Source organism: Manis javanica, chromosome 6 (genome assembly GCF_040802235.1).
Source record: "Manis javanica isolate MJ-LG chromosome 6, MJ_LKY, whole genome shotgun sequence".
NCBI classification, from domain to species: Eukaryota; Metazoa; Chordata; class Mammalia; order Pholidota; family Manidae; genus Manis; species Manis javanica.
Genome location: NC_133161.1, coordinates 40077523 through 40102013, shown reverse-complemented (window position 1 = coordinate 40102013; position 24491 = coordinate 40077523). Strand labels below are relative to the sequence as shown.

The 24491-nt window shown below is 40.5% G+C and overlaps 1 protein-coding gene across 9 annotated transcripts in view; it reads right to left on the bottom strand.

Annotated features, from left to right (window-relative positions):
- The window catches only part of ELMO1 (engulfment and cell motility 1), a 516082-nt gene that overhangs the window by 6758 nt on the left and 484833 nt on the right, over positions 1–24491 (bottom strand). For 7 of the 9 annotated variants that reach the window (XM_017670942.3, XM_017670934.3, XM_037027353.2 and 4 more), the window contains 2 exons: positions 21626–21733; positions 14422–14504 (listed from right to left, as the gene is read on the bottom strand). In XM_017670942.3, coding sequence (XP_017526431.1) covers positions 14422–14504; positions 21626–21733 — 191 coding nt within the window. Of the gene's footprint in view, positions 1–7; positions 2845–10724; positions 13126–14421; positions 14505–21625; positions 21734–24491 lie in introns of those variants that run through there. The other 2 variants (XM_073238595.1, XM_073238594.1) reach the window with 2 other exon arrangements.

Genomic DNA, 24491 nt, shown 5'->3' with positions numbered 1-24491 from the left:
CTGCAAGAGATTAGAGCCAACACCACATTCAGGAAAATGGGCAAATCTGTTCTGCAATTACAATCGGCTGCAGATGGAGTATGGGGTAGGTTGCATCGTGTCCACACAAGAGTTGCAGCAGTGAGGTTGGTGGGGGAAGGAGCATGTTTTTCAAGGCTCATGACACATCTTTCTGTTCAGGGCAGGTCTGCAGGAACCATCTCATTTAACTTTCAGACAGTACATGTACCAAGTGTTATCACTCCCCTATTACGGGAAGGAACTTAGAGAGGTTAAGTGAGTCATTCAAAGCCACATGTGCCAGAGCTGCGCTACTCACTTTTCTTCAGCGTCTCCATTCCAGGGAGACCATGAAGAACAGTGAATTTTTTCCCCATCAGCAGCATTAAGGGCTGTTCTACCTCTAGTAGTACCCCAAAATCCATGTACACAGGGGTATGAACTACCTAAAACATGGAAGCTTTGTAGGAGGTAATGAGACTTTTGGGTGAACTCATCTTTAGATAACATGCCTGGCCTTTGGTCTTTGAGCTATTGCAGAGCAAAGGCTACACAAAAACTGGACTTTAACCTAAAGAGGCTGCAGGATATAAAGGAGAAGCATGAAGTCAAAATATCTGAGTTCATTCATTGGTGAATGTCTGTTGAGTGCAGACTATGAACCAGATGCACAAGACCAAGGACTAAGTGACACATTGTATGGTAGCTGAATGGTCTTGGCCAAGGCTTTCAGTGTTTAATATGTATGTTAGGATACAACTCTCAGATTGTATGTGCTGTACAATTTGGATATAAGGATTGATTATTCTACTGGCCTGAGCCATCAGAAGGACACAACCTTTGGAAGATGGGAGTCATCACACACCCTGGAGCCTAATGGCTCCTATATGGAAGGGAAGGGCTGAGTGTACCCACATCAATTCCATGTATTCTTATAAGCCACATGTGCTGTTCTACCTTCCTTCTCTGTGTCATTAGGCACCGTTGCTGACTGTCTCTCTTCCCTTGCTGTGATCTGGAAGCTGCCCTCTCAGTACCTGCCCAGGAGGCATTCTCTCTTAGGGTGGTAGAACCCTCCCCTTCATTCCCTGCCTTAGTGTCTGTCAAGAGGCTTTGCCTTTGGCTGGTAACTCACAACAAGAATGCCCTGGAAAGATGGAAGGCAGAAAGAGAGGCCAGTACCTCCAGGTTTCAGAATTTCAAATGGGTTAAAGAATTCTTCCAAAGTGAACTCCGCAGGCCCAGCAGTGGCTGGACGCCTCTCTTGCCACAGTCAACCATCGGGCCACTTGTGGCTCTCATGGAGTTCATCTGTATCTGGCTCCCCTCCAGCTGTCCCCTCACTGGGGGGGAGCAGCTCTTGTTATAAGCTCAGACCTACCAGTATCTCACTTTCTTACGGCCTCCTCACTTTGCCAGAAATAAAAGTGAAGTAAAGAACATTGAGTCATTGACAGAGATGGTAGCTATTCTGCAAAACTACCCCCTCCTCCTTTTTCATTTTTTCTTCCTTAGTCTCCATTCAGCTTTGACCAGTGAAGATAGATAATATTAAAAAAGAGCTCACCAAAACAAACAAAAATAATTTTTCCATTAAGTTTGGCATCTCTCTCAGATCTTTTAGTTTATAATGAAAATGGTCATGGGCTCTACTCGGAGTACCATAAATTGGTGTCACCCTTTTAAAAGAGTCAGGTAGGTAAATCATATCAAGACCTAGCGGTCTAAGCAAGCAGAAGCTGTATGCATTATTATCTGTAAGAACATAATATAGAAACTAAATAAATGTCCTCCTTTCTCAGGGCAAACCATTACAGAAACCACAAATTAGCCACCCAGAGAAATGTATTCAGCCAGCCATTCGATATGATAACTGTGAAGACCTGATCGTAAGTGAAAAAAAGCAGGAGAAATGGAAATTATTTACATACTAATCATTATGAACAATGTCTACCTGTGGACAGAGACTGGACATGAATACATGGAATGAAAATGATTATGTTAAGGTTTGGGGATCATAGTTGATTATTTTTTTTCATTCAAAAAACTTAAAACTTTTTGTCAATAAAATGTTAAACTCTAATCTCATAAATTCATAGAATTGTTCTTAGATTAGGAACATTAATATAAATGATACTGTCTTTTCTAACCTCTGTTAGGAAAACTCTAATACTTGAGAGACTGGAGAGAAAGTAGAGGGCAGGTCTTGCATTTGAATAGTCAGTTCATTGCAGTAGCTAGTGGGTGACCTTGGGAGGTCAACATGCAAAGGTGAAATTCATGAACGGATCTCTGGGCTGACGATAGACGGCAACTGCTTTGCTTCGGGTGATCACTCCTTTGCTGATGATAGTCATGTGGTCACTGCCAGAGCCCAGACTCAGCCTCTTAACTAGATGTCGAAGTCACTTGAGTCCAGAGTGTCAGAGTGACATTTTCTCTTCTGCAGAAGCATGGAGAAGGAAAAACAGGGAGGGGGCCTGCTAGCATTGGGCTTTGCCCTTCTAAGGCACATACCAGTGAAGACGTGAATGAGCACAGCTGTCATGACCTAGATTCCTGATAAACACAGGCAGGAAATGGGAAATTCATGAGGATGTCAATCCCCACTTTAATTTTACCAAAGTTGCCTGGGAGGGGTGGGAGGAATTAATTCTCTGAACCGCATGCCTGCATTAAAGGCTGCCATCACTTATAATGAGTTTTATTGACATCTCTGGCTTGCTGTCATTGAGTCACTGGTGGAGGTCAGATCTTCAGCACTTTGAGCAGGAAGGCTGCAGGGCGGGGAGCGGTGGTACTTCGTGGGTTAACACTCCAGAAGCTGCCACCTGTCCAAAATGTCTGCGAGGGAGAGAGATGTCAGGAGGTGGTGGAGTGAGCAGTCATGGATCTAGGGCAGTGTTCCCCCCCTCAGGGGCTTCTGGTCACACACCACAGCACTCAGACATCTGAAGCTCTGAGGTTGTGCTACTCACTACCTAAGGTCTTTTACTACCTCTGGATTTAATTCAGTGAAAAATGATGTCCAGGACAGCTTATCTCCACCTTCAGTTCCACTGATTCACACCTCCCACCCCACCATGTGGAGGAAGGCCCGAGATGGGTGAGTTCTGGGGTAGAGGAGGCAGGAGGCCCTGAAGAGCCCCCAAGATCCAGGTGCTTCTGATACTTACTGCACTCTGACACCTGAGGCCAGTGACAAGGTGTGCTGGGTCAGGAGATGCTCAGAGAAATTCTGAGCATGAATGATGTGTTGTTGTGGGACCGCCATCCTCCAGGGGTCAAATGGTAGACTGAATGAATACGAGAGTAGAGTTTTATACAATGTATCTTCAGTATACAGCACTGGCTGCCATTCCTTAAACTGTTTTGGGTGACTTGCCTCATTTGGGCATTTTGCCCTGCATTTACCTTAACTGGGTTGGTTCTCTACCATCTATCCAGGTCATATTGACCACAAGGCATTTTGATTAAAGACACAGATAACTTGGCATGTGTGTGCATTAAAGATGGCCATAGAAATAGTAATAGACATCCTAGTTATAACGTACTGTGGCTTATCTATATATCTATGAGTTTGAGTTTCTGGCTTAGAAGGTAAAAATCACTCATTCCTGTAGTTCATAATAGCGGGTATTGCCTTCCTCAGGCAGCTATTAACTTTCTGTCCCCATCCTATCTTAGCATTATCAGCTAATAGTTTTCCAACCCATTTTTGTCTCTCTGTCTCCATCAATCCTATGCTCTGAAATCAGTGTTTCTCAATCAGAGGATGCTCTTGCATATGTTGAAAGGCCCCTGTGCCTTTTCACATACTCTTTCCTCCTCCTAGTAAGTGTTCCCCTCACTTCTCTGCCTGATCGGTTCCTCTTCAAAACCCAGCTCAGACACCATTCCCTCCATAATAAGCCTTCCTAAACTCTCCCAGGCTCTCTCTGAGTCTAATTTACTGGGGAATAGACAATGCTTGATTGTAATTGCATGTTGATACTTAAATCTTATATCTGCTGGACACCCAGGGACCGGGGACAGGTCTGATTTACCTCTGGATTCCTAGCCTCTGGCACAGACCTGGTATAAAGAAGACATTCAATATGGTATTTGTATGACTGATGAATGAAGTAAATCTCAATAAAAGGTTTTCGGGTTAAGACCAGGGTTTTCAAGCTGATGCTAGAATATCAGCTTCTAGTAAAATCTGCTTCTTATTTGAGGTTCATAAATTACACTGGAAAAATAGAAGCTGAATTCTTAGACTTGGTAAAAGGGAAGCTTCTGTTATGTCAAATATATTCCTGTCTGTATCAGTGAAATCTGGTTAGGTCTTCCTCTGATGATAATATGGTGGCTGTTTATATACAAGCCCCAAATTAAGTGTGATAAGCACCAGGAATACCTACTTTCAAAAAACACAAAGCAACTATAGTTTTATAAATTACAGAGTTTGAATTTAGAATCCTTAATCCTTAAAAATCAAATTCTCCCAATTCACTCCTACCAATTCAAGTCTCAGAAATATCCTAATCTATCTGTGAAGAAGCCAGCACTTTTTGTCTCCACAGAGATTCAACTTTTGTGCTGACTCGGTAAACACATTGACTCTAAGCCTCAGGGGGACAGGGCCGTGTTGGCCTTGTTTGCCACTCTATGCCCAGAGCTCATCATATCTCCGGGGCTCCAATGGTGAGTGAATGACTCTGAACAAATGCCTTTGCCTCAAGGGAAAGGATCAGTTTCTTTCCTTTTTCTATTCCCTTAGTGCCCAGAATATCAGATGTTGAGAGACTAGGAAGTACCATCGGTTGCCAGTATTTTGCTACTAACAAAGTGTCTCCTTTATGGATGCTAATGTCTCAGTTTGCCTTGCTCATTGATTAAGCTAACGGAAAGTCCCATGGCACAAAATGTCAAAACCTACCCTCTACTTGGGAAAACAACACACCTTAGTTGCTGCCCATACTATGCACTGACAGAGCTCCTATGGACACATTTTGACTCTCCTTTTAAGCTGTGGGTCTCCTGGTTCTTACCCAGAAGTCCCAGGGGCAGAGAGCAGCAGGCTCCTGGAGTCCTGGGAGGAGGTGTATGGGTGCGGGGGGTTGAGGAAGTAAATTCTATGGGTTCCCTCTCTCCTTTTTGATGTTTTGCCCAATGAATCAGATATATGAACACTATTAATATTACAAGACAAATAATTTCCATGTGCATGCAAATGGAAAAGCCAGGCTAGCAAAGATATTACCTCTCTCAGCCCTCATGGCAGCCTGAAAACCTGCGGGTGACTGGAACATCTGGGCTAGTGAATCACAAACAGCACCTTCCATTTGCAGTCTCATCTATGTGCTTATAACAGTGGGCCCATTTATCTATCCACCCATCCATCACCCATTCACCATCCATCCATCCATCCATCTACCACCCATCCATCCATCCACCACCCATCATCCACCCATCCATCCATCCATCCATCCATCCATCCATCCATCCACCACCCATCCACCCACCCATCCATCCATCCATCCATCCATCCATCCATCCATCCATCCATCCATCCATCCATCCATCCATTCACTCATCAGTCTGTCTATCCATCTTATTTATCCCTTCCAACTTCTGTGGGTGCTATGACAATTAAAAAAAAAGTTGGAAGTGTCACTTACTCAGTTTGTTTTGTTATCCCCTCTAAGGGGAGAGGAATCTGACAGAATAAACCCAAATTCAGCCATACATATAATGTGCTCCAATGAGATCATCATCTCCATGCTTGTTTTGATACTGGTAACCTGTGTCTTCTCTCATTTTTTCTTGGTTAGTCAGGCTAGAAATTTATCAATTTTACTCATCTTTTCCAGGAACCAAGTTTTGTTTTTGTTGATTTTCTCCACTGTCTTCCTGTTTTCTATCCACTGATTTCCACTAACAATTATTATTTTCTCCCACTTGCTTTAGGCTTAAATTGCTCTTTTCTCTCTAGTTTCCTAAGGTGGAAACTTCATTTTTATCTTTCTTGTTTTCTAATACATGCACTTAATGCTATAATTTCTCTCTGAACACTGCTTCTGCTTCATCCCACACAAACTGTTAAATTAGATTTTTTATCTATTTAGTTTAAAACACTTGATAATTTCTCTTGAGATTTCTTTGAACTATGGGTTATTTAGACATGTGTTCTTAAGTTTCCAAATACTTGGGGGAGATTTTCCAGCTATCTGTTATTGATTATTACTTAAATTCCATACTTTGTGATCTGAGAACATACTTTGTATGATTGCTATTCTTTTATTTTTATTTTTTTATTAAGGCAACATTGATACACAGTCTTATGCTCAGGTTTCACATGAGCTACATTGTGCTTGATATATTCTTCCCTATTATCAAGTCCCCACCACAGATGTCAGAACAATCACTGTCCATCAGCATTGTAAGATGCTATAGAGTCACTACTTGTCTTCTTTGTACTATACTGCCTTCCCTGTGTCCCCCACCCCACATTATTTGTGCTAATCCTAATACCCCTTAATCCCCTTCTCTCTCCCTTCCCAGCCACCCTGGCCAACCCCTTTCTCTTTGGTAACCGCTTGTCCCTTCTTGGGGTCTGTGACTCTGCTGTTATTTTGTTCCTTCAGTTTTTGCTTTGTTGTTATACTCCACAAATGAGTGAAATCATTTGGTACTTGTCTTTCTCTGCCTGGCTTATTTCACTGAGCAGAGTACCTTCTAGCTCCACACATGTTGTAGCAAATGGTAGTGTTTGTTTTCTTCTTATGGCTGCATAATATCCATTGTGTATATGTACCACATGTTCTTTATTCATTCATCTACTGATGGACACTTAGGTTGCTTCCATGTCTTGGCTATTGTAAATAGTGCTGTGATAAACATAGGGGTACATATGTCTTTTTGAATCTCACATCTTGTTTTCTTAGGGTAAATTCCTAGGAGTGAAATTCCTGCATCAAATGGTATTTCTATTTTTAGTTTTTTGAGGAACCTTCATACTGCTTTCCACAATGGTTGAACTAATTGACATTCCCACCAACAGTACAGGAGGGTTCCCTTTTCCACACATCCTTGTCAGCATTTGTTGTTGCTTGACTTTTGGATGTTGGCCAGCCTAACTGATGTGTGGTGATATCTCCTTGTGGTTTTAATTTGCATTTCCCTGATGAATAGTACTGTGGAGCATCTTTTCATGTGCCTATTGGCCATCTGAATTTCTTCTTTGGAGAAGTGTCTGTTCAGATCCTCTCTATCCATTTTTTAATCAGGTTATTTGCCTCTTGGGTGTTGAGGTGTGTGAGCTCTTTATATATTTTGGATGTTAACCCCTTGTCAGTTAAGTTGTTTACAAATATATTCTCCCACACTATAGGATGCCTTTTTGTTCTACTGATGGTGTCCTTTGCTGTAGAGAAGTTTTTAGTTTGATGTAATCCCACTTGCTCATTTTTGCTTTTGTTTCCCTTGCCCAAGGAGGTATGTTCATGAAAAAGTTACTCATGTTTATATTCAAGTTTTACCTATGTTTTCCTCTAAGAGTTTTATGGTTTTATGACTTACATTCAGGTTTTTTATCTATTTCAAGCTTACTTTTCTGTATGGAGTTAGACAGTAATCCAGTCTCATTATCTTGCATGTAGCTGTCCAGGTTTGCCAACACCAGTTGTTAAAGAGGCTGTCCTTTCTCCCATGGCTCCTTAGTCATATATTAACTGACCATATATGTGTGGGTTTATAGCTGGACTCTATTCTATTCCACTGATCAATGAGTTTGTTCTTATGCCAGTGCCAAACTGTCTTGATTACTGTGGCTTTGTAGTAGAACTTGAAGTTGGGGAGCGTAATCCCCCACATTTTATTTTTCTTTCTAAGGATTGTTTTGGCTATTCAGGGTCTTTGTATTTCCATATGAATTTTAGAACTATTTGTTCTAGTTCATGAAGAATGCTGTCAGTATTTTGACATGGATTGCATCAAATATGTAGAATGCTTTAGGCAGATGTCCATTTTGACAATATTAAATCTTCCTACCCATAAGCATAGGATGTATTTTTATTTATTAGTGTCCTCTTTTATTTCTCTCATGAGTGTCTTATAGTTTTCAGAGTATAGGTCTTCACTTCCTTGGTTAGGTTTATTCCTAGGTATTGTATTCTTTTTGATGCAAGTGTGAATGGAATTGTTTTCCTGATTTCTCTTTCTGCTAGTTCATCATTAGTATATAGGAATGCAACAGATTTCTGTGTATTAGTTTTGTATCCTGCAACTTTGCTGAATTCAGCTATTAGATCTAGTAGTTTTGTAGTGGATTCTTCAGGGTTTTTTATGTACAAAATCATGTCATCTGCAAACAGGGACAGTTTGACTTCTTCCTTGCCAATCTGGATGGTTTTTATTTCTTTATGTTGTCTGACTGCCGTGGCTAGGACCTCCAGAACTATGTTGAATAAAAGTGGGGAGAGTGGGCATCCTTGTCTTGTTCCCGATCTTAAAGGAAAAGCTTTCAGCTTCTCGTTGTTAAGTATAATGTTGGCTGTGGGTTTGTCATGTATGGCCTTTATTATGTTGAGGTACTTTCCCTCTATACCCATTTTGTTGAGAGTTTTAATCATGGGTGGATGTTGAATTTTGTTGAATGCGTTTTCAGCATCTATGGAGATGATCATGTGGTTTTTGTCTTTCTTTTTGTTGATGTGGTGGATGATGTTGATGGATGTTCAAATGTTGTACCATCCTTGCATCCCTGGAATAAATCGTACTTGATCATGATGGTTGATCTTTTTGATGTATTTTTGAATTTGGTTTGCTAATATTTTGTTGAGTATTTTTGCATCTATATTCATCAGGGATATTGGTCTGTAATTCTCTTTTTTTTGTGGTGTCTTTGCCTGGTTTTGGTATTAGAGTGATGCTGAACTCGTAGAATGAGTTTGTGAGTATTCCCTCCTCTTCTACTTCTTGGAAAACTTTAAGGGGGATGGGTGTTAGATCTTCTCTAAATGTCTGATAAAATTCACCAGTGAAGCCATCTGGCCCAGCAGTTTTGTTCTTAGGTAGTTTTTTGATTACCAGTTCAATTTTGTTGCTGGGAATTGGTTTGTTTAGATTTTCTGTTTCTTCCTGGGTCAGTCTTGGAAGGTTGTATATTTTTCTAGAAAGTTGTCCATTTCTTCTAGATTATCCAATTTGTTAGCATATAATTTTTCATAGTATTATCTAATAATTCTTTGTATTTCAGTGGTGTTTGTAGAGCCTTTTCCTTTCTCATTTCTGATTCTGTTTATGGTCTAGACACTCTTCTTTTCTTGATAAGTCTAGCTAGGGGTTTATCTATTTTGTTTATTTTTTCAAAGAACCAGCTTTTGGTTTCATTAATTCTTTCTATCGTTTTATTCTTCTCAAATCTTTATTAAGTCCCTCCTTGTACTGACTTTGGGCTTCTTTTGTTCTTTTTTCAGTTTCATTAATTGTGAATTTAGGCAGTTCATTTGGGATTGTTCTTCCTTCTTTAAAGAGGCCTGAACTGACATACACTTCCCTCTCTGAACTGCATTTGCTGACTCCCACAGAGGTTGGGGCATTGAGCTGTTTTTTTCATTTGTCTCCATATATTTTTTATCTCTGTTTTAATTTGGTCATTGATCCATTGATTTAGAACCATGTTGTTAAGCCTCCATGTGTTTGTGGGCCTTTTTGTTTTCTTTGCACAATTTATTTCTAGTTTCATACCTTTGTGATCTGAGAAGTTGGTTGGTACAATTTCAACCTTTTTGAATTTACTGTGACTCTTTTTGTGGCCTAGTATGTGATCTCTTCTGGAAAATGTTCCCTGTGTACTTGAGAAGAATGTGTATTCTGCTGCTTTTGGGTGTGGAGTTCTGTAGATGTCTGTTAGGTCCATTTGTTCTAATGTGTTGTTCAGTGCCACTGTCTCCTTACTTATTTTCTGTCTGGTTGATCTGTCCTTTGGAGTGAGTGGTGTGTGGAAATCTCCTAAATGGACACTTGCATTCTATTTCCCCCCTTTAATTCTGTTAGTATTTCTTGCACATATTTGGGTGCTCCTATGTTGAGTGCATAGGTATTTATAATGGTTATATCCTCTTGTTGGACTGACCCCTTTATCATTATATAATGTCCTTCTTTGTCTCTTGTTACTTTCTCTGTTTGAAGTCTATTTTATCTGATACAAGAATTGCAACTTTTGCTTTTTTCTCTGTATTGTTTGCATGAATTATCTTTTTCCATCCCTTCGCTTTTAGTCTGTGTATGTCTTTGGGTTTGAAGTGAGTCTCTTGCAGGCAGCATATGGATGGGTCTTGCTTTTTTATCCATTCTGTAACTCTATGTCTTTTGAATGGTGCATTCAGACCATTTACATTTAGGGTGATTATATGATTGCTATTCTTATAAATTTGTTAGATATATTTTGTGGCCTAGAATGTGGTCTATCCTGGTGAATGTTTCCTGTGAGCTTGAGAAGAATATGCATTCTGCTGTTGGGAGGATTTTCTATTAATGTTAATTATATCAAGCTGGTTGATCCTATTTAGGTCATCAATACCTTTATTGAACCTCTGACTGCTTGATTATCAGTTACTGACAGAGGGGTGTTGAAGTTCCAGTATAGTATGGATTTGTGCATCTCTCCTTTCAGTTCTATCAGTTTTGTCTCAGGTATTTTGATATCTTTTGTCTATCTCACTAGTCCAGAATATCTCAGTCTTTATATTTAAAGAGGGTTTCTTGTAGGAAGTATATAGCTGGGTCTTATTTTTTAGTCCACTCTGATTATGTCTTTTAAGTGGTATATTTAAATTATTGACATTTAAAATGATTATTGATATAGATTAATGTCTTCCATGTTTGTAATTCTTTTCTACCTGTTACATTTGTTCTGTTTCTTTTTTCTCCTTTTCTTTCCTTTTCCTATTTTGAGTATCTCAGTTCCTCCCTCCTGTCCCTTGTAACATTGTTGGCATTCATTTCACTCACCAATATGCTATAATCATCCAACACATTGTTACTATTATTACTCTAACCAAACAATGATCTTTTAGAGGATTAAGAATAACAAAAATAAATATTTCTAATTTATTCCTTCTCTCATGCTTTTCTGTTCTTCATGTAGATGCAAGTTCCTGATCTATATAATTTTCCTTCTGGCTGAGGAACTTCTTTTAACATTTCTTGCAGAGCAGGTCTGCTGGCAATGAATTCCCTCAGTTTTTGTTTGTCTGAGAAAGTCTTTATTTCTCCTTTACTTTTGAAGGATAATTCACTGAATACAGAATTACAGGTTGGTGGGCTTTTTCCTTAAACACTAAATATTTCACTTTACTTTCTTATTGTTTGCATGATTTCTGATGAGAAATCTACTTTAATTTTGATCTTTGTTCTTCTATACTTAAGGCATTTTTCCCCCTCTGATTCCTTACAAAATTTTGTCTTTGGTTTTCTGCAGTTGGAATATGATATGCCTAGGTGCATTTTGTGGGGAGGGTGTTTATCCTGCTTTATGTCCTCTAAGCTTCCTGGATCTGTGCTTTGATGTCTGTCATTAACTTTGGAAACCTCTTAGCCATTATTGCATCAATATTTCTTCTGCTCCATTCTCTTTTTTCTGGTATTCCAATTGCACATATGCTGTACTTTTTGCAATCATCCCTTAGTTCTTTGGTGTTCTCTGGGTTTTCTTTTTTCTCTTTGGATTTCACTTTAGGAAGTTTCTATTGACTGATCTGATCTTCAGTCTCACTAATCCTTTCCTCAGCCATGACAAATCTACTGATGAGCTCATTGAAATCATTCTTCATTTTTTAAATTGTTATTTACAGCCTTTTGATTTACTTCTGGCATTTCCACCTTTTTGCTTACATTACCCATCTGTTCTTTCAGATTCTCTACTTCTTCCATTAGAGCCTATAACACTTTTAATCATAGTTATTTAAAATTCTCTTTGATAATTCCAACATCTGTGTCATATTGAAGTCTGGTTCTGATAATGGCTTTCTTTCTTCAGGCTACTTTTTCTTGCTTTTTTGGCGTGTCTGTAATTTTTTGTTGAAATCAATACATGTTGTCAGGTGGCAGGATGTGAGATACATAGACCATTACAGTGATGATTTATGTTAATCTGGCAGAGAATTAGGGTATGTTTAATGTTTGCTGTAGCTGTAAGTTCCAGAAGCTTCAGATTCCTCTGGTGTCCCTGCTTTTGTCTCCTCTACTGACTTTGGGCTTCCCTAAAGTACACCTGCTTAGAAAGAGTTCGTGTCCTGCAGCTCTCTCAGCTATCATCCAATGTTACTATTTTGGATTATTGGTGCGGTGGTAGGGTATAGATGAGGAATAGTAATCTATTATTTTCCAATTAAATCTCCATGTTTTAGGGATCCTGCATCTTGTGGCTATCTCCTTCTCAAGTGTTTCTCCAGTGCTATAGCTTTTGCCCCTTGTTCCATCCCCCTTTACCTGGCTGCAGAATTTCCTGTCAGTTGCCTTGAGGCTCTGCTGTTGATTTTGACTCTCTTATCCTGAACCCCACAGTTAAGACAAGGAGGCTAAAATGGGATGGAATGGGAGAAATTCCCCTCTCCTAGCTGGGAAAAGGCTTGGAGAACAGGATGTTGTTATGGAGATGGCTGTGGTGTACTTCATGATTACTTTTACATTCCCCTGCCAGAGCCATGGCGGAGGTCCAAGAAAATTCTTGATTTTTACTTTATTCAGTTTCTTCTTACTATAAGGATAGAAGTAACAACTCCCAAGCTCTTTACATGTTGGGGCTAAAACCAGAAGTCTTTCTGCACCTTTTCTACATTATTTTCTCTGTTCTTACACAGAGTGCTTGAATCCTGGCAGGCTACTTTGTTGCTGACCTCCACCCATCCTGGCCTTCTCTGGGTTATAGACTCTTGTCACTACCAATTTCCCCACACTGTTACCTGCTCATCTCCAAGTGTTGCAGAACCACAGGGATGTTAGCTGGAGCTGAGCACAGCCAGGGCTCCCACATCAGATGGTATTGAAGGAAGGCAGCCTCACAGGAGGCAAACCGCAAAGGCATTTTGCTGCTGTCATTAAGTTGCTCCTTTGGAATCTGAAGAGCTGTGAGAATCCCTGCTTCCCCATGTCATGGAGAAAAGAGAAGCGCTGTGTAACAGATGACCCACGGACTCTTCAGCATGCCCCTATGTCATTATGCTTGTCAATTACGTGCATGTTATAATAGTGTTGTGACAAGCTTGAAAGAAGGAATTCATATGGATTTGAAGTTATACTTTATACTTACATAATTAAGAAGCAAAGATCTTCTTATAAGGCTTCTTGGCTACTCCCTTTATCTTCTTAAACAATACTTTCACAGTGCTTTGCTTTTTCTTAGCCATAGATAGGGTTATCCTATACAAACCTGGATTGCCCTGTGTCTTATAATGTTTGAAATTTAGCAGGGATTATTCACTTTAAGCCGGATTGATAAATAGGATGTATATGTTTGTATTCCTCTTAGATACTAATATTTGATAATAAAGAAGCGATCTATTGATTTATGGGGTAATTTTGGTACCCAGGTGGCTGGAGCATCCAGATCAATCTGGATAATTTTGTTCATGGATGAATACTATGCTTCACAAATGCCACAAGTCACAAACAAAAAACTGGCTCCCTGGTGGCCTTCCAAAGGGCAAATTACCTCAAAACTGAGGGCAAAGGAAATTCTTCAGTCTTTTCCAATAATGCCCTCTTCCACACCCTCTGTATAGACCATGGGCTGTTGAACAGCCACTTGGTATAGTAGGAGGGAAGGGTGAAAAACAGTGCAATGTGAAGAAGATTTAAACTAAACACAGGTTTGGGGAAATTTTTGAAGCTGGGTTTGAGCTATTTCTTAGTACTTTCCATGGTGCTGAAGGATATTGGGTCCTTAAAGGTTTCTAGTATTTTTTTAGTCATCAGGTCTCTGCCTTCCCAAGGCTTCACTGAGACCCCAGGGAGACTATTCAGAAGGTGATGACAACAAGAAAATGAGAGATTGGGGTTGAAATCAGGAAAGGGAGAAGACCCAGAGATTGGACTGGGATAAGCAGAGAAGGCTCTAGATAGGAGTGGGTGACAATAGTGAGAGAGCAATCCCTAGGGTTGGAAGTAGACAGGAAGTGCAAGAATGGAAGAGATGGTGGGGATTTGACAAGTGTTCAATGAAAGCAAGACTAAGGCTAAGTGATATAAAAGGAATTGAGAAAAGAAAAAGGAGAGCTGAATAAGAGTTGTGCAACTTCACACACACATGCGTGCATATATGCAACCACACAAACACACACATATGCATTGCTACTAAAGAAAGTCTGGGCCCATTGCAGTCACTGACTGCACTGTGCAGACAGAACTATTTGCAGTATAATTTGGAAATCATACCTTGTTTTGTTTAAGGGCACCTTTCTCTTTCATATGAGGGCAGTCCTTTCCCGTCACCACAGCTTTGATATCTGCCACTGGCACTGCAATTCATAAGAGAAGAGGAAAGTAACTACACCATGTGAAAGTTTACATATCAACAAGAAGCAGGACTACGCATCAAGGCTGCTGGCCCCATTGCCATTCTCACAAATCACTGCAAAAGAAGAGAAGAAGAGAAGGTAAAAAAGGGAAGAGAAATCAGGCAGTGTCTCAGGACTAGAAACTAAAATACATTCTTATATTCTAGTAAAAGGCTGGTAAAAAGCATTCCTGAGGAGAAAAGTCTCTGTTCGTAAGCAGAATCTGGTTCACTATAACAGCTACCTAAAACCTCAAACCCAGTGTGGTCATGCGAAATGCGATGGGATTAGAAAAGTGGCAGTAATAACAGCAATAGTGGTACTCATGCTGATATGGAAGGTGTCTACGTGCCAGGATCAATATCTGCGCATATATTGGGATCTCTGGCTATAGTATCTACAACTATTTAGTTTCTGAGTTTTGAATAATGAGGTTGAAGTACTGAAAAAATTGATCTGTATCTAAACAGTCCTGACTCATTCTCCAAATTCTCTCCCTACCATCCCATTAATTCTCACAATTCTGTGAGACAGGCTTTATTATCCCTGTTTTACAGATAGTGAAACTAAATTCAAATAAAGGGAACATTCCTTTCTAATAGGGAAATGGTAGCTGGTATTTATCTTGGAGATCCTGAGAATAATGCAGTTAGATAAAATGATGTTATCTCATGTCTTACTCAGGACTTGAAGGAAGACAAAAGACATGGAAAGGTCTGTGCATTTAAAACTTTTGTTAAGATCATCTGAGAGACAGAAGGAAATAGGGTGGTTCGAATCCTAATTTAAAAGAATAAGAAGCTATCAGTCCTTCTCCAGCCCCTTCTCTTTCAGTTCTGTAAGGAACTTTTAGTCTAGGGGCCCATGTAGGTTCTGCAGAAATGTCAAGTAGCCAATTCCTTAGTCTCAGTCAATAAAGTTCATGAGAGATTTCATAATTAAAGTTCACATATTTTTATTGGGAAACTGGGTTGTAGAGGTGATATTTAGATGAAGATTAAAATTGTAAAATATATAGAATATATAATTGATACAACAGGAAGGCCTTTAAAAGCTAACATTTTTAGGTACTCTAAGATTACTAAGAACTTTGTTCACTCCTAGAGCTCTGTCTAACCCTAGACAAGAGTGGGGCTATCATGCATTCTTCCAGGAATATCTGTGCACCTTACTGCTTTGTGTCCCATCACGTGTGCCCTTTCATCTTGCAGCCTTGATTCTAGATCTCTCTAACAGACATTACTTGTACTCACTGGCTTTCCTCTCCTTCTGGGCATATAGAAGACTACACTTACCAGCAACCTCTGCAGTTAGGTGGGGCTACACAGTGATCAGTTCTGGGCAATGAGATGCAAGAGGCAATGGTATGTCTCTTTTCCTGGCCAAGGCAGTAAAAAGTTCTTGTCCACTAGTTTCTCTTCTCCAGCTGCAGAAACTGAACAAACTACATGTTCCATCCAAACGGCACAGCTATGGGATGGCAAGGCAGCTGCTGGCCTGTGTCCCTGAGTGACTGCACCCATTGATAACCCATTTCAGTTAAGAAATGTGAGTGAGAAACTCTCATCCTAAGCTACTGTGACTTGGGGGTTGTTTGTTCCTGCAGGATAATGTAGCAACACAGCCTATCCCAAGTGGTATGATTGGTTACTTTGGACATCTTTCCTAACTCTGCTTGGCCCTTTTGGATGGCCATCTACCTATAGATGGTTGCAATGACTCCTGGATCTATTTTTGACCACTACCACTGACTTGAGTTCTCCTCAAATCCATTTCCAATGGTCAGCCCTGTTCCCCTCTGTGGCCAGCAGGGCTGCTTAATCACTACTCCACATTTGGGCACTTTGGGAAGTTGGCTTTACTTCTCAATGAAAAATCTAAACACTGAAATGAATTTGCAACATAATTAGCATACAATTCAAAAAAGCTTTTCAAGCTTTAGACAGAGTCTGAGTCACAAGTACCTTGTAGAAAGTATTTTGTTGCCTAATATATAACATGGTCAATGAACTGGAGAGATTGTCTATAATCTATAAATAGTAAGTTATCCCTTGGCTTTGAAAACCCATCATATGGAATAGTACAAGAGTAACACCAAAGTCTATTGTGGGAGCTGTCGTCAGAATCTCTAATGAGAAGCCTTCAGGGGAGAAAAGGCACTTTTCCACCATGCTGTGGCAGTGCATATATTCAGTTTTTTATATGCATTGTCCCCTGTCAAGGAGACAAGCTGCTGTATTACTCACAGAATTGCGGCTAAAAGGAAAACACAAAATTCTAAAAATACAGCACAGCTTTTAAAGGTTGCTCTTTGCATAGTTTGTTTCTAGATGCACTGTAAGATTCATGAAGGCTAACATACTGTCCTCCCTATTCTCATGGGCAAAATTATGCTCATGTCTCTTGAATCTACACTCTAAGGAGGCAGCAGAGGGCTCTTGGTTACTTCAAAGCCAGGCTGGTGTTTCCCTCAGGCCTTACTTAGTGTGTGGGAGTAGCCTACAGAAGTAAAGCCCAGAAATATGAGAAACAGGAGGGTCACCACTGGTGCTGGACCCCCACTCTGACTCCTTGGGACACAGCCTCATTTCTTTCAATGCTTTTTTCAAGTTGAGCTAGATTGAGACTGTCTAATTCAACGCCACCATTTCACAGATTAGAAGACTGAGGCTAAAGATGAGGAAATAAATGAAGCAATGTTACATAGCTAGTGGAGGGCAGAACTAGGACACCTGTTCTTTCTTCCATCCCATGCTCCGTTGTGGGGTAGTGATTCCTCCCTGTGTTTGGAGGGTGGTCAGCACCCCAAATCAGGCTGAATGTGGCCCCAGATGTGGTTATCTCTTCAGGTATGTTCAGGACTCTCTTTGATTGCTAATATCTGCAGAAGGAAATTTAACTGTGATTTTAAACAAAAATATAACTGAAAAAGTAAATGTGGCCATTGTGTGAGAGAGTTTTGGCTTCCAGGACTGGGAGCCAAGTTAAGGCAGAAACCACCCAGGAAGCAGCCAGTAACCATGAGCACTGGCTGTATGCACAGCTCCACAGAAGCTCCCATGAATGGAGATGCAGAGGAGGGACAGGCTGATCCCAGAATAGTTCAGTGAAGAACCTGGTCTCTAACTTGGCAACATAGAATGCTGGGAAGGGCTAGGCCTTTTGAATCGCAGAGCCTGGGTTTGAATTCTAGACCCACCTATTGGCTGTACAACTTGGGCTTAAGTTTTCAGAGTCTAAGCTTCCTTGTCCACAATTTGGAACTATAACATCATCTACGTCGCAGGGCTGCTCCAAGAATTAACTCCTGATACTGCAGCCAAGATCACTGCTGGCTTTTAATCTAGGCAGTATACAGAATAGTGGGCGAAAGTCTGGGCCATGGCGTTGGATGGCTGCATTCAGATCTGTGCTCTACTATTTACTAGTCATGTGACCTTGAACAAGTTAGTTAATTTTACTGTACCTCTCTTTTCTTATCTGTAAAACAAGGGCACAGGTTGTCAAGAGGATAATTTATGTGAAGCTCTTAGCACAGTGCCTGGCATATAGTAAGCACTCAATAAGTGTTATTTGCAATTATTCTCTTTAGCAATAATCAACATTAATTTTCTCTGCAGACTGAGGGGCCTGACTTATTCACTGTGCTTCAATGACCCAAATTGTCCACTTTGCTTTGCTGTCTCAGCTGCTCTCTCATCTACTGTAAGAGGCTTACTTGCCTTGTGTGAGGTGGGGGAGCCTTCTCCTCCTGGCCCCTTTAATGCAGCAGTGAGGAGCGCTGGCCTAAATTCTTTTAAAGGGAGGCATGGAGGGGCCTGGGGCAGGCTGGAAAGCCTAGAGTCTAGAGTTTAGAGGAGGTGATAAAGGCCTGTAAACCTGGTAGGAGAGATATGAACAAGGGGATGTAAGGCGTGGATTTTTAAGGCTCACATTTCCTGCCCAATAAAAGGAATACAGGAAAAGAGATTCCATAAACCTTCAGGGAGGGTGACAGCGAAGGAGAGGCCCCTCAATTCTTCACTTGCATTCTCTGTATTAAGAGGATTCAATTAGACTATTTGATTAGTCAATATCTCAATATTCAGCACTGATTAACTCAAGGGGTGGAAGATAATTTTCCCCTTGGTCTCAAGAGAGGGCAATCATACACAGTAAGAGCAATGGCACTTGATTTTAATTAATGTCTAATTTTTCTAGTGGAATGAGGTTTCTGACTTTTGAGGGCTCCAAGAGGATGGGCTATTTTCCTCTAGGCAGAATGTATGATTGGAATTAAATGGAAATCAGGCTATAGGCCTGAAGCAGCAAAATTTAGTTTTCTAAGAAGTTGCCTTCTTATCTCAGGCACATTTTACTTCATTACATGAATACACCCTCTCCCTGGCACACATGTGCATAAAGATATATCACCATGCATACACACACACATGCACACACACATACACCCTCCCAAATGCACAGGCCTGCACAAGTATAGATTTTTAAGTTCTCTTGCAATGGATAAACTGTTTATAGAATAGCTCTCCTGAACAATTTCAAAGGCTGCAGAGGAAGGAGGTGGACAAGAGTTTTGGAGTCCCTTGTCAGAAGAGACTGCTGCATCTCTTTCCTAGAGCAACATTCTTCCTTGTCCACCATTAAAAACTGGAGATTTGCAGCTCTGGCCTTGCTCTTCTGTAAACCACCTGGCCAGCTGGCTCTCTCTGGAACCAGAACACCTAGTTTTTAGCTAATTATTCTCACCTTGGGTTCTTGGTGGGGTGAACCTTGGTGGAGCTGGGGTGGGTATCAGCTTGCAGGCAAGCCCAGAAACTGCCCCTACACAGGCTCATGGGGGTCCACAACCTGACCTTCTCTAGGAGCAAGGCTACCAAATTCCTAAGCAACAGGACCAGCTAGATGAGAGTACAGCTAGAATGAGAATAAAACCTGAAATCAGTGCCAATCAAATGCCTTTCTGTGGGTCGAGAGGTGGATTAATATTCCTATAAATATGGGATAAATAATATGTCCAGTGGATGGAAGAGCTGATTCTCTGGGCCACATGGGGAAGGAATGACTCAAGCTGTGTTTTTGTTTTTGTTTTCCTGTCTGACCCACTTTCCTAATTCTTGATCAGGTAAAGAATGAGCCTGTGGGTGACTTCACACAAAGCTTCTGGTTGCTTCGACCAACAGCAGCCTCTAACTTTTCATTTCACAACTGTAGAGCAGTGATTCCAAACTGCTGACTTCTGGACAATTAGGAGTGTGCGAGGGAGGTCTCACCAGTGAGTTTTCACCAGTTAATAGCAAAGTGAGGAAAATGAAGACACTGCTGTGAGTTTTTCATAAAGCTAACTTAACTTAGTAGAAGGCACTATCCTTTATTCTAAGATTTGGTCTTTCTTACTGTTTATTTTTGTGATCAAGAGCCCTTTTTTAAATGAAAGGAATGTGCTATTAAATTTTAATTATATTTTATTTTTAATAGCCTTTTTTGCCAAAATTAAAAGCTGCCAACCCACAATCAATTCACTTTTTTGGCCTTTTAAAATGTTTATGTATCGGTGAAAGCCAAATTTTGGGGATCACTAAGAAGAGTGTGGAGCAATATCTGACTCGGCAGTTTCCACTGTGAGTGTGCACCAGAATCACCAGCGGGGTCTTGCAGGCTGCAGCCATATAGTTTCTGATCCGGCAGGTCAGGGAGTGAGGTCTGAGAGTTTGCATTTCTAGTTGTTTCCCAGGTGACGCCGCTGCTCATAGTCTGAGAAGCACTGTGTGAGAGTCCCGGGTCTGGCTTGTCTGTGGTGGGATGGGTAAGGCTTTCGGAGACCCGAAGGGAGGTCCTCGCTGTGGGCAGAGACGGAGGCCACCCCCATAACCCAGATGCACAGACACTACTCCAGACTCTGCAGCCGTGAGTTTAAGATTTCTTTCTCTTCCCATTAACAGGGTCAATAATATGGGCTGGGGAGGCAGAACTCCCATGAAAGGAAATGAAACAGCCTTCTGAGCTAAATGACAGTACAAAGACCTGACTGTCCCACTTTTAAGCTGGAGGAAGAGAGAATGTTCCAGGCTGTCAGCCTGATAGATCAGCACAGAGTCTAAATGTGTCAGGAATTTCCCACTTGTGTTTTATTTTCACCTTTGATGGCCATGAGCTGCAGATTTAAAATCTATGGGCCCCAGGGTGACAAGAGGGAAGATGCTGGGACTTGGGGGAAGAACTCTGTCTGGGACATAGTTATATGACTCCCTTTAGGGTCACTGTGGCTTTTCAAGGTTATTTAAAAATGTCTTTATTTGTCTCCTTACTCTTTGGTTTCTCCACCTGGGATATTCTCTGAGGTTATTTTCACTTTACCTCATTTCTCTTCCAAATTAATTCATCACCCTTGTGTATTTTAATGTTTCTAGAATACTTTGTTAATTTGTGTACTTAATACTATCTAAAAAACCTGGATCCTGGCTTGACTTTAGGCTCAAATACTCTAGCATATTACTGGGTCTTTCAAACATACACATTAAAACAGACACCAAACAGAAATAGCAAATAAATATAAATGACATCTCTTTCAAGGACTATTCAGTAAATAATAGAATGTAATTGATCATAAATTTCCGAAGTGTCTGAGTTATTTCTTGGAAGTAAGTTAGCTATATTTGATCTGCTATTAACTATGGATTAGAATTCTAGGTTTCACTAAACTGTAATGAATAAATGTTGTAGGCATCAAACATGATTCATAGGAAGTTATGGAAGTTATTTTGGGTCATCAGAAAAGACAATCGACAGAACCAGGTTTATATTGTGTTGCTCTCGAAACAGCACCTGAAAAAGTAATGCAAATATGGGCATCTGAACCCAAGGTTTACATCTTACATGAAAGATATGTGGGCATTATTTCTCGCCCTCCCCTGTTCTGTCCCAACCCTCAGATCCATTCAGGTCTTGTGCTTGATGAGGATGCTTACAAATGAACCACGTCCAATGAGTTTATTTAGGTTGATAGTTTTCTGCAGGTTCTTGCGTGACCAAGAAACTTCCCAACCAACTGAAATTCATACCTCCTACAAAGCAGAGCCACTTACATTTGTCCTGCAAGGAATCATGGGGCACTTCTCCCTGAGGACTTTCTTCCAAGTCACCATAATGCAGGACTTTGTGGTTTGGTGAAAGCCGACAATACCAAAACTTGTCTAAGGGAAAAACACAAATTGCATGATAAGTGATTCTGGCTTCCAAAAATATCAACATCCTTATTTCCTAATAGTCGTAGCTAGAAGAACAAGCAATTCTTTTGTTTTAAAGACTTCAGGAAGGAATAAATTCTAGAGCCCTGGGCAGTAAATCCCCTTTGGATTTTGATATTTAGTTAGCACGTGTCCTGCTTGGTACACTTGGTAACCATTGGGAAAATTATCAAATCCTTCAAGGGCAAAGGCAACAGATTTCCTGAGGTAGTGACTTCCACAGGGTTATTTTACCAGGATCTATAATAACTATGGGAATTACTCTTTATTTATTTGGACCTGATAAAAGCAGGGAAAAAGATTTAGAGAGAAAAGGTTTTCTCAGGACTTTTCTTCTTCCACTTTGGTCTCTGAGATTTTAAGACTGTTGAGATAACAGTGTGTCACACGGTGGTTGGCCCACCAGCCCCTCCCCACTGCCAAGGCTAATAGACACAAGTTAATCAGAGAAGGAATTATTAGGATGCTAGTGATACACAAGGTGTAGAATTCATGAGGAAATAATCTAAATAATTCATGGATTTATCCAAAGAATTCACAGTCTCTCCTCTCTAATAGTGTTTAGTTCTCTAAATAGCCATGATCAGGGCCTTAGGATCATTCCTGTAACTCCCTCTTTTGCCCCAAGATGTAATAAAAAATTTTGAATAAGCCTGTGAGGCATGGAGAGAGAGGCAAAGGGCACTTTTTATAGATAGGAAATTTATGTTGTGACATCAGTCTTTGTGTAGCTCTCAAGGCTGTGCTTAGATACTGCCTCTTCCAGGCAGCCCTCTTTGATTACTGCAGCCAAAGGGACTCTCCCCACCTTTTAGCTGCTCCAGCATCTTCTTTGATTACTGGTGCTCACATGTTAAGCACTTTAGTATATTTCTCATTATCTGCCACTGACCCTAGGTAAGCAACTTGCCCTATTAGGTGTACCATGAACAATTACCGATGGAGGAAGACAATTCCAGGATACTCATCAGGCCTGACAGTGTGGAGAAGCCAGGGCTCTCTGAAGATAGCCACTGTCTTCATAACTGCATTGCCCCAATCCCTTGGCACAATAGCTGGCACGTAGAAGGTGCACAGTCGGTGCTGGCTAACTGATAAATGAAGACCCAAGAGGGCTTAGTCAGAATGTTTAAGGCATAAAACATCAATGACCTGTAAACCCTTTGTAAAATTATGCAGTTGGCAAACACAGTGGCCTTGATCAAGTCACCTCATTATTGTGTCTACAAACACAAACTGTTTTTAAACCACTCTGACTAAAAAGCTCTCTATAACATTTTAAGCATTTTTCTATCTGAAATTGCTTTCACTGCAAAACCGTGTTTTAACTAGGACTTTTAACAGAAAAGAAAGTTTTAAAAATGGAAGTAAAAGCCACACATGAACAAAGAAAATGCCCAAACTTGATCTACAAAAGCAAAATGTATCTATGATTCCTATCTTCCTTATACATAAATAGGGTTTGAAAATTCTTGAACATAGAATACGGCAAGCCACATATTTAAAAGAATCTGAACTCTGGTGGAAAAATTTGAGAGGAAATAAAGTTATTTGATGGCTAGGAAAACATCTGGAATTGCTAAATTTTCAGAATTATGTGTCATACATATATATATCCAACATAGGTCATATGTCTGGGAAAGCATTTCAAAGGGAGAAAATAAAGTTATTCCCTGAATAATTCACAGCCATTTCAATTAGGCAAATACATAATTATTAGTTTTCCATGAGGAGAACAGATTTGAGAATTTGACTTAAAATTCACAACAGGAAATGTGAATTCCAGAGGGGCAGGCCGTGTTTTGGCCATGAGCATTGGCAGTGCTCTTGTGGGCCTGGCATGCCAGGCTACAGAGGTTTCTTCTTTCCCAAAGCAGCTTTCATCTTATCTAAATGGCCCAGGATGACCACAAAGACAGCTGGAAAAATTTGCCGTATAACTTTCCTTCTCCTGTTACCTCTGTGGTGGGATTTTTGGTTAAGTGGGTAATTGAGGAGTGACAGAAATAAGTCCATGAGCTTTGGTGCTTAGACATGATGTTCTTATTTTGAGTAGAGTCTTAACCTGCTCTTTCTAGGAATCCCGTGCTTCCCAAGCTGGGGTGAGCTCCAGGGGTTAGCGGCGGTGACCTGAAGCCCAAGGGTCAATATGGTGCCATCAAAGGCCATCAGTCTTCCTTAATGTATTTGGAGGAGTGTTAAGAAATTTAAGTGGTACAGATATATTGCGATGTAAAATGCTCGACTTACATTCATTTTAAAGACTTCAAAAAATGTTGCTGCCTATCCTTTCAAGGTAAGTTTATTTGTCCACTGAAGATTTACGGACTGCCTACAATGCACATAGCACTCGACTGCACGTCTCGGAAAATCATTAGGATGAAAGGCAGCATGAGAGACAAAGCAAAAAGCTTAAGGAGAAGGAGTTCCCTTTGTTTTCAGTGGCAAATAAAAAAATATGGTGGAGACACTTCTTCATGGGAAGTAGGGATAGGGAATCAGCAACTCTGTACTACAGCGAAAAAATAGGAATAGAGAAAGTCTCTTATGCAACATATACTCTCATTCAGAAACTAGAGAACAGTGGACATTTATTTACCAGGGTTCCAGGAGGCAAAACAACCATCTTCCTTGCAAAGCTGCAGTCAGTGTTTGTTTCAAAGAATGATTATGGAACCCTGCCATAACAATATCTGGTGTACAG